Source organism: Nematolebias whitei, chromosome 10 (genome assembly GCF_014905685.2).
Source record: "Nematolebias whitei isolate Nwh7 chromosome 10, NemWhi1, whole genome shotgun sequence".
Taxonomy (NCBI): Eukaryota; Metazoa; Chordata; class Actinopteri; order Cyprinodontiformes; family Rivulidae; genus Nematolebias; species Nematolebias whitei.
Genome location: NC_056507.1, coordinates 49159477 through 49170748, shown reverse-complemented (window position 1 = coordinate 49170748; position 11272 = coordinate 49159477). Strand labels below are relative to the sequence as shown.

The 11272-nt window shown below is 43.1% G+C and overlaps 1 protein-coding gene across 1 annotated transcript in view; it reads left to right on the top strand.

Annotated features, from left to right (window-relative positions):
* Positions 1-11272, top strand: part of bmt2 (base methyltransferase of 25S rRNA 2 homolog) — a 29182-nt gene that overhangs the window by 6907 nt on the left and 11003 nt on the right. Inside the window, exons 2-3 of the mRNA XM_037683043.1 lie at positions 2479-2620; positions 2707-2835. Of these exons, the coding sequence (XP_037538971.1) occupies positions 2479-2620; positions 2707-2835 (271 nt within the window). The remainder of the gene's footprint in view (positions 1-2478; positions 2621-2706; positions 2836-11272) is intronic.

Sequence of the window (11272 nt, the reverse complement as noted above, 5' to 3'; positions counted from 1 at the left end):
GGACAAGTCCCCCCCACATTAAAAAACCATTCATTTGGACCCCCCACTTTTATTATAAAACATTAGTTCAGGCGGCGCAGTCTCTCTTTCTTCGTGAACAAATCCATTCCACTTGATTAATAGGAGAATACTCAAACCAGTAAAACTGCACTCCAGGTTTTCCTGGTTCCCTCCACCTCTCCACCGTCTCCTCCTGCCTCGGCAGAAACCGTGCACAGGTGGAGGAGATGGAGACACCTCTGTGTTACTCTCCAGTTTAGCAGCTTGGTGCGGGCAGTGGTTGAGCGGGGGTTGATCATCAACACATGTTCATGTTAGGAGGAGAGGAGCTGCGTCTGTAGCTTCTGGTCTCAGCAGTAAGTGTGAGACGCTGCAGGTGGAAGAGACGCTGTGTTCAGGTGCATTAAAGGTGAAACGTCTTTAACCCCACACCTTATTGTCCTCGAGCTTCATGACAAACATCATTTACATGAGGAGTGTTGAACACAAGTAAAGTCCAGTGTGGTTTTTATTTCTCTATAAACACAAATAGTGTCGACCTGACGCTCTGTGTTAAAGTGTATTAAAGTTCAAATGTCTTTAAACCCACAGATTAATTTACACAAACTTGGTGAGAAACATGTTTTAAATGTGTGGAATTAAAGGAGATCCAGGTGAAATGCTGCTTCTTTGTTCACTAGTGAACACCTTTTTTTACGTACGCACACACGTGCACACGCGCACCTACACTCATCATTGTGTCCCCCCACATTACGGATGCTTCTGACGCCCTTGACCCCGTGCACCGCTACACCCTAATTCTTATTATTATTATTCCTGTGCTCTGGTTGTTACACACTTGTATTTGTTAGTGGAGCGGTGCTGCCTCTGTGCTGGCGGCGTGTGGATTGTGGTGTAAACACTTTCAGCAGCTGTTGTTGTGTAAGTCGTGCAGCTGTGCATCAGTGGCAGTACAGGTGGGCTGTTAGCATTCACTGCTTGTTGATGAGTAGCTTGGGCTCCGTTTGAATGAAGGGGCCGTTTACACGGCGTGTATTCTGAGTGCATCCACAGCGTCCTCTCTGCGGTTCTGATGATCATCTACACGACACCAGTGCCCCCCCCCCCCCCCCCCCCTTTGAATCTGGAGGTTTCTGAATCCACCTTCCAGAGTGGAGGTTTTTCACTGACCCCCTGCTGATGATGTAAACACTGAGGCTTTGTGTTAAACCACATGCGCACACGCGGACAGAGCTATATTTCTATCAACATGGCGGCGGACACACTGCTTTCAGACCCTCGACTGATGGAATATATTTTAATCTCGTAGTTAATCTACGTCAGATTCAGGTGCTGTGACCGACATCTGTGTTGGAAGAGACACAGTCTGATCCAGTTCTAATGTCGCTGTTTATAGAACGAGGCATGCGCACACGTCGCGCTGCACTATAACATACTACATGTGCTAAATAACAACAGTTTAATAATAATAAACAGTATTTATGTTAGTGTGAAATATAATGAAGCTCTGAACTAAATGAAGCTATGTGGACATGATGTAATTCAAATTTAAAATGATGCTAAACATAAAGCGTGAACACTAAAGTTGAAAATGAAGACAGCAGGTTTAATTTTTATTTATTTATTCAACACCACAAACTGTATGTCACACAAACACTGATAACTGGACTCTAGTTTTCATCCGGTATGGATGTCCCACGTTGTTCATGTGGCTCGTTCAGGCTGTCACTCCTTTGATTAATGCAGCTAAAACATTCAATGGATCCAATAAAAGAACTGAGGAGAATTTTAAATAAATAGTTCATCAACATCTCTCTTCCACGTCCTCCTGCACTGCTCCTGGGCCGAGCCTCGTTCAGAACTGGTCCGCCTGGTGGGAGGACAGCTTCTTCTTTTTTCAGGAAAATATAAAAATAAAAACTCTGTTGTTGTGTGATTGAAGTAAACACAAGCTAACATTATTAAGAACGTTGATTTATCTGCTGTAAATCAGCTACTGATGATCACGGAGTAAAGTCCTCATCGTCAACTCGGTTCTGGTCCACTCAGCGACCGGTGTGGAGCTGTTAGATGAAGCGGTCCTGCTTGGCATCAAATCTGTTGACTCTTATCCAGAATCCAGCTTTAACTTGTTGTTAAGTTGTTGTTAGCTGAGCTTTTAGCCCAGAGGAAAGGAGCGTGTCGAGGCAGCAGCATGCACATTAGGTGAAGGTACATAATTCACAACACCATCTAATGACCCGGCACGGTAACTACAGCGGATTCAGTGCGGCGGGGACGATTCCTCCAGATGCATGTAAACATAAAGTCCGACCGTGTCAACGCAGATCTTTTCCACTAATTAACATATGAAAAAAACCTACGTTTCCCCCATCGTGTCCGTGTAAATAGGGCCTCAGTCTCAAGTTATTTGGGCGTGTTATTTACTTGCAGAATGTTTTTGTTTGTTCCACTCTGATTTATTTCCTTCCTTCTTAGTGGGGGATTTTGACAAGATCTGGCGCGAGCACTGTGAGGACGAGCAGACGCTGAGCGAGTATGCCCTCGCCATGAAGAACCTCGCAGACAACCACTGGACGAAGAACTGCGAAGGAGAAGGCCGCATCGAATGGTGTCGTAGGTGTGACGCATCTCCAGGCTTCACTAGGAGCATATTTGTGGTTTCCCTCTGATGGTTTGATTCATGTTTTCATTTTGCTCCCACAGTATCTGTCAAGAGTATTTCCTGGATGGCGGGATGAAAAGAATGTTAGACAAGGATGAGAAAAGTGCCACACTGGCCATGAGTCAGACTGCAGCCTCTGTTTGTGCTCAAGCGCACAGCACCATCCCCAGGTAGGGTTAGGTAAAAACTGTTATTTATATTTACATACAGTAGTCCCTCGTTTATCACGGGATCTGTACCCTGAAGGCCCGCGATAACTGAAAAACCGCCAAGTGCTTCGGTGCTTGGACGCCCCCTGGACCCAGGTCAGGTGGTAGGAGACAGAAGGACTCCAGCTAAAATAACATCGTTGCTGGACAACGTCTCCACCCCATGAAGCTGCTGCTGAACTGGAGAGCTCGTTCAGTGACAGATTACTGCATCCTAAATGCACAAAGGAGCGTCACCGCAGGTCCTTCCTCCAGCAGCTGTTAGACTCTACAACCATCACTGCTCCAACAAACTCTATAAGGATTAAATACATGCTGACCTCTGCTAAAACACACTCTGCCTATAACACTGTACTGTCAATACTCTGTCCTTATCAATGTTCCAATACATATTGAACATTATTATTGATATTGTTTATCTTCTTTCTTTATATATTGTATTGTTTATTAACATTTAGGAACTTTTGTGTGAATCTTTTTATCTTTTTATCTGTTGCTGCTGATACACTTGAATTCCCCATACTTGTGTAGTGAACTAAGCCTCAGGTCAAAACCTGGACCTTCCTGGGACAGGAACTGTTATTTCATTGATTTGAGTCCAGAAACACAGATTAAGTTCCATCCAGAGACTTTCTAAGTGTGTCCTGCACGGATCAATTGAAAGAACACTCTCTTTCATATTATCATTACTATTTTACAAATGTCTTGATAATCAAAAGTGTGTTTAGTTCAAACCATTTTAAATGTTGAAGTGAACTACTCACTTTAAATCAACTGTGAAACAGTATAAATGATTTTTAATCCTCATTCAAAGTAGAAATCAAGTTAATGTCTGTTACAAGAGTAATTATGCATTTTTTTGATCTTCTGCCTGAAATGAGCAAGTTGTGATATCGGTCAAAAGTGAAAGAACGGTCAAAAACATGTTTATCGGAACAAAATTTCATGTTTAACTTTTTCAGATAGATAGAAGAAGACTGGCTCCTAAATGTCTCTGTTCTTCAAAACATCTTTCTGTCTGTTCTTAAACATCTACGCTTTCTCCTTGACTTTTAATGACCCTCTTACGTCACTAAAACCACACCCCGGTTGGTTCGTTCAACCAATCAGGAAGTTCCCAGAAGGAACCGGAAGTGACCTCTTTAAAAGGGTCGACACTTCCTAGTTCCGAGCAGAACAAAGTTCCGAGCTAAACAAAGTTCCGAGCTGAACAACGTTCCAGAGAGAACCAGAGTTCCAGGGAGAACCTCGAACGAGAAGCTCCGAGGAACAGAAGTTCAGGGCAGTTTCTAATGGAGTGACGAGAGTCCGTCGATGGCACGACGTCTCGCTGTGGCTCTACCCGACGAAAGCTCTGAACAATGAGGAAGTCTGTTCAGTGATGATCTCACGACTCCTGAGGTCTCTGCTATCCTTACGGAGACGCTGAAAAGCGTTGAAAGGCAACTCTACCCCGAGGCCGAACTATCGTCTGCAAAGGTAAAAGAGTCGATCTTCAACTGCGAAGTGTACCGTGGGTTAAGCTGCGTCCAAAGGAGCGTGTTTCTGGTTATAACAGACACATTCCCTCACCCATCTCTCTCCATTCAAACTCCTTCATTTTCCCATCTTTAAAACTCTTCTATCTGCCAGTAATTAATCCAGATATTTTCAGAAATGTCTGTTGGTTTCAAAAGCTGCAAGTGAGAAAATCATGGCCGTATGATTTTCTCAGTGCAAAGCTCATTAATTAAGCTGTGTTATTGTAATCAATCTGCCAATTATTGTAAATGTGTGATGTGTTTAAATCGTTTTTTAAATAAACGACCCACTGTTGTTGGTGAGTCAAAGATAAAAACACGTTTCCGTCCACATTTAATCATTCAAGGCACTATAGTACTCAGTCCAGAAAAATGAAAGAATCTGTTTAAATTATGGATAATATCAGACAGGTATTATTTCATTACACTTGGGACAATAAAGGCTGTTTCTATTCTATTCTATTCTATTCTATTCTAAGTAGGAATAGTAGTACAAGAAGTAGTAAGTAATATTTTATTATATATATTTATACAGACCCTTTCCAAAAAAATTAGAATGTCATGGAAAAGTTGTTTAACTTCCATAATTCCATTCAAAAAGTTAATCTGTAATAGATGATAGATTCATGACTCGCAATTTAAACAATTTCAAGTATTTATTTGTTTATTTTTACATAATTTGGGCTTCCAGCTCATGAAACCCACGAAAACAGGCATTCAAAAAATGAGAATGATGTGGTGCAACTGGTAGAGCTGCTGCCTCTCAGCGAGCAGGTCCCTGGTTCAAACCCCGGTCCAGGGTCTTTCTGGGTGGAGTTTGCATGTTCTCTCCGTGCATGCGTGGGTTTTCTCCGGGTGCTCCGGTTTCCTCCCACAGACCAAAAACATGCATGTTAGGCTGATTGGTAACTCTAAATTGTCCCTAGGAGAGAGAGTGAATGGTTGTTTTATGTTTCAAAACAATATGTCAACAACAGAAAACAGGAATTCCAAAAATTAGAATGTGAAGCCATCAGTCCACACTACTTCTCAGTGTTTGCAGAAAAAATGAAATAAATTAGTATCACAACAAATCAATCAAAATATGGTACTTTCAAAACAATATGTCAATCTTCAGTACTTGGTTGTGAATCCCTTTGCTTTAATCTCTTCCTCGATGTGACGTAGCATTGAGCCTGTGGTGTCGACTGGGAATTATGGAAGCCCAGATTTCCTTGATGCTGTCAGCTCTTCTTTGTTGTTGGCTCTGGTGCTCCTCGTGTTCCTCTTGAGAAGACCCCATAGATCTCAGTGGGGTTTAGGTCCAGTGAGTTGGCTGGCCAGACAAGCACTGTGGCATCAAACCAGGTTCTGGTGCTTCTGGCAGCATGGTCAGGGACCAGTTCCTGCTGGAAGATTAAATCTGCATCTCCATACAGATCCTCAGCAGAAGGAATCATGAAGTTCTCTAAAACATTCTGGTAGACTGTTGCAGTGACCTTGGATTTAAGAAAGCAGAGTTTACCAACACCTGCACCGGACACTGCACCCCAAATCATGACTGACTGTGGATGTTTCACACTGGACCTCAAGCAGTATGAACTCTGTTCCTCACCCTTCTTCCTCCAAACCCTTGGACCTTGATTTCTGAATGAAAGACACACTTTACTTTCATCAGAAAAGAGGACCTTGGACCACTGGCCAACGGTCCAGCCCTTCTTCTACTTGGCCCAGTTGAGACGCTTCCTATGTTGGCTCAGGTTCTGAAGTGGCTTGACCCGAGGGACCCGACAGTTGTAGCTAGAGCTGGGCAATATGGGCCAAAATTAATATCTCAATATTTTAAGATAAATCGCGATATACGATATATATCTCAATATTTTTTCTTTCCATACAGTAATAACAAAAATATATTTGAGTCAAAGTTTTGTCCCAGTTGTCACAGCCACATTTATTAACAACAGCTGTAACTGTGCAAAATAAATGCCTAAAAACTAAACTAAAAATAAACTATTTACATTTACTAAATAGTTTATTTTTTAGACATATATTTAAATACATTAAATTAGGGCTGGACAATATGGTCAAAACATTTATCACGATATATTTCTTAGTTTCAGTCGAAAACTATATAATTTGATATCGATATGAACAATAAAAAGAAGAAGAATTGTATGTAATGTCCTCAGAAGAATTGTACAAACTGTACAAATAAATTAATGTTCACTTTTTATTTGTATATAGCCTTCAAAAAAAATTTGTTATCACAGTCAATTCAATTCAGTTCAGTTTATTTATAAAGCACTAAATCACAACAAGTTGTCTCAGGGAGTTTACAGGAACATTCACATAAAAGCCAGTTAGTAAAGTTCTCTATCTAAGGAATCCAGCAGACAAGTTGAATCTTGGCTTCGTTGCAGTCTCCCATCCTGAGCAAGCACAGTGGAGACAGTGGAAAGAAAAACTCCCTTTAACAGGAAGAAACCTCCAGCAGAACCAGGCTCAGGACAAGAGACCATCTGCTTTGACCGGATGGTTGAGAGGACAGGAAGGAGAGACAGACGAACACAGAATGGTAGGTCCAGGTATAAGTCCAGGTCCAGGTATAGGTCCAGGTCCAGATATAGGTCCAGATATAGGTCCAGGTCCAGATATAGGTCCAGGTCCAGATATAGGTCCAGGTGTACCTGAAAGACAAACACATGTTAAGGATAGAAAAATAATTACAAATACAAAACAGGTTGAGCAGAGTAAGTAAAGACAGCAACAGAGTGAAAAGTGTGGTCAGTTTGTCCTCCAGCAGTCTAAGCCTATAGCAGCAGAACTAAGGGACAGCTCAGGAAACACAAGCTGACCCTAACTATAGGATTTATCAAACAGGAAAGTTTTAAGCCTAGTTTTAAAACTGGATAATGTGTCAGCCTCACGGACAGAGATTGGAAGTTGGTTCCACAAGAGAGGAGCCTGATAACTAAAAGATCTGCCTCTCATTCTGTTTTTGTAAATTCTAGGAACCACAAGTAAACCTACAGTCTGAGAGCGAAGTGCTCTGTTAGGAAAATATGGAACAATAAGATCTGTAATATAAGATGGAGCTAGGTTGTTGAGAGCTTTGTAGGTTAGAAGTAAGATTTTGAATTCTATTCTGGATTTGACAGGGAGCCAATGGAGAGAAGCTAAAACTGGAGAGATATGATCTCTCCCAGTAACTCCAGTTAAGACTCTGGCAGCAGCATTTTGGATCAACTGAAGACGTTTTAAAGAAGTATTTGGACACCCAGACAATAAACCATTGCAATAGTCCAGTCTAGACGTGACAAATGCATGGACCAGTTTTTCTGCATCATTTTTAGACTAACACTTTTAGATTTACATTTTTAGACTAACACTTCCGGCGAGCTGATGGACAGCAGCTCCCTCCGGCTTCTCTGCAGTCTTTTATCATCAAACTGACCCGTTTTTCGAACCGGACTAAAGCTGGTCCTCCTTCCAACCGAATTCGGTGTTCAGTGACTCAGAGAGCCAGACGGGACCGTCCAAAAAAATATATTTTTGCCCAGGACCGATCGGCCGCTCCCCCCCCCCATCGGTCACTCTGAGCGCACCCTGCCGGCCAGGTGACCCCTCGAGCTGGGGAGTCGACGCACGAAGGTCCGGTGTTTTTTCTCTCTCTCTCTGGACCTCAACAAACTCTTATCTGGACCTGTGTGGTTCTACCTGGTTCCGACAAATATCGCCAGGTGGTATTTCGCTGGTTTTCAGCTGGACTGGCCCTCGTGGTGTCTCCATAGGTGTGGGGGAAGTGTACCTGTGTCCCTCGAATTGGACCAGAACCGAACTGGGGTGGCTGTGGGGGAATTCGTCTTCTACAGAGCCGGTCTCAGCTTCAGTGAGCAGCCCGTTACTTTTACTGAAGGACGATCCACCTCCGTGGAGTCGTTGTGTTCACCTGGAGGAGACGCTCCGGTGCTTTGAAGCGCCGCCGGACCGGAGCAGAACCGCGCCGCCGGACTGGGCCGCCGAACCGGAGCAGAACCGGGCCAGGGATATCTTCAGCCTCTTCGTCTCTCGTGCTTGGAGCGCCGGAGCCGAACTGGAGCAGAACCGGACCGGACCAGTTGCCGACCTCAGCCTCAGCCTCTCCGGTCAGTCTCGCTTTTCACCAGGGGTGCCCCGTGCTGTCGGGTGCTGAGAAGCGGAGGAGCTGCGTGAAGGAGCGGGTCTGCGTGGTGCTCGAGTGAAGTTCGGAGTTTGTATCGGAGTTGCTCAGGCCTCCATCCAAACTCACCTAGATAATAATTAATTTTATTCCGGATCACGTTGTTGGCCCCTGTTGACCTGAAACGAACTTGGATCATGTCTTTCACTTTAGGAGGATTTTCTGGCAGCTCGCTCTGCTATTTGCTGCGAATTATCTGTTTCTGTTTCGGCCTGTTGATTCTGGACCCAGCTTCTGTTTCCCATGAGAGCATCCATCCATCCATCCATCCATCCATCTTCACAGGGGGGCCGGAGCCCTCCTGAGCCCAACTCAAACTGCAGTTGGGCCACCTCGTCGGGTTTGTTTGCCCATTTGAACTGTGACGTTTTATGGTCTGAATCTTTTCTGCATCATTCATATTATTGTCACTATTTTCAGTTCTCAGATTATCTGGAGTCACTGAATCTTGTTAATACACCTGAATCTGTCCATCACTGCAACTTTCACTGTTTTTGGGTTCTGAATGATCACGTCTTCATTAATGTTTCTCATGGTTCGATTATGGGGGCTAATTGTCACACTGTTAACTCCTGTAATTACACATCAGTCACAAAAAACTCAAGAAAATGTCTGATAATAATGTTGTTACTGCTCTCAGGGATTCAGCCCAACCCTGGACCCCCCCACTAATTACAGCACACCAAATGACTTTAAAAACGCCTCTGGGCTTCATTTCCTGCATGTAAACGCTCGTAGCCTTCTGAAAAAACTTGATGCTGTGAAAATCCTGGTCAGTTCTTCTGGGGCAGATGTTATCTTTATTTCTGAATCCTGGCTCAACAAATCTGTAATGAATAATGACGTGGCAATCAATGGGTTTAACATCTACCGCTGTGATCGTCAAAAAAGGGGGGGTGGAGTCATTATTTACATTAGAGATTCTCTGGTTTCAAGTCTTGTGTCTTCCAAAACAATTCCAAATCAGTTTGAAGCCTTATCTGTAAACATCACCTTGAATGGAGGCCAGGTTTTAACTGTAGTCTGCTGCTATCGACCACCCTCAGCTTCACCTGAGGCATTAAATGCCATGATGGAATTCCTTGGTAATTTAAAATTCACAGAGGTCTTTTTGGCTGGAGATCTCAACATTGATTGGTGTAAGTCGACCCCCCTCTGTGACAAATTCAAGGGATGTTGCTTGTCTTTTAATTTAACCCAACTGATCGACTCCCCCACTAGATTAAATAAAAGCCACCCTGAAAAATCCTCCATCTTAGACCTGTTTCTAACTAATATGCCTCACAAATTCCCTGGTACAGGTGTATTCGCTGATATTTTGAGTGATCACTGTGTGACAGCTGCTTTGAGAGATATTAAACTTCCACCTTCTAAGCCCAGATTAATTCAAAAAAGGGATCTGAAACATTTCTGTGAACAGTCATTCCTCTGGGATCTGTCTCACTTTGACTGGGATCGTATTCTGTTAACTGATGACGTGAACTCCGCTTGGAACTATTTCCATAATAATTTCATTTATTTCCTGAACATACATGCTCCTTTTCGTCAGTTCAGAATAAAGGGACGAGACAGCCCCTGGTTTACTACAGAGCTAGCTGACCTCCTGCACAGGAGAGATCATCTTTGGGCCACAGCGAGAAAATCTGACTCAGACACTGATTGGTTGAGTTTTCGACAGATGAGGAATAAATGCACAACTGCTGTTAAAGCAGCAAAACGCAACTATTTCTTATCTCAGACCTCCAAAAATCTAAATGACCCTAACAGATTCTGGAAAACCATCAAATCTCTCTCAGGCACGCCCCAATCATCTGACCTCCCATCACAACTTCTCATTAACTCTGTTCCTGTGTCAAATAAGCACGAGATCCTGAACTGTTTCAACAAACATTTTGTTGCTTCTGGTTCTTTATTTGACACAGTTACTAATGGAAGATCAGCCACTTCCCCTAATAACCAAACTTCTACAAATCAAATCCCTCCTACAAGTCAATCCTCAGTTAATCACAGCTTCTCTGTTTCTCCATTCTCAGTCAGTGAGGTCAATAAACTGTTAAAAGATCTTGATCCTAAAAAATCTGCAGGTCCAGATGAACTTCCACCTTATTTCTTAAGGCTGGCTGCTCATATCATCACAGTCCCTGTGACCCACATCTTCAATCTCTCCATAAGACAAAACTCCATCCCAGACACTTGAAAACAGCCTTTGTTCTTCTTTGCTGAAGGGAGGAGACCCCACCTCACTGAACAACTATCGACCAATCTCTAAACTCTGCATTTTAGCCAAGGTTCTAGAAAAACTGATAAACTCTCAAATCAAAAATGACCTGGACTCATTTAACATCTTACCTCCACATCAATCTGGTTTCAGGAAACAACACAGCACAACCACTGCTTCACTGAAGGTTCTTAATGACGTTGTTGAAGCACTGGATGCTAAGGATTATTGTGCTGCACTTTTCTTAGACCTGTCTAAAGATTCTGACACTGTGGATCAGAACATCTTGTGTCATAAACTCTCAGAAATTGGTTTCTCAGAACACACTATTGGTTGGTTCTCTAACTATCTTTCAGACCGGAGGCAATGTGTTCAACATAATGGTACTTCCTCCAGTTATTTAACAGTCAACAATGGTGTACCACAAGGCTCAGTCTTAGGACCCACCCTCTTTACAATCTA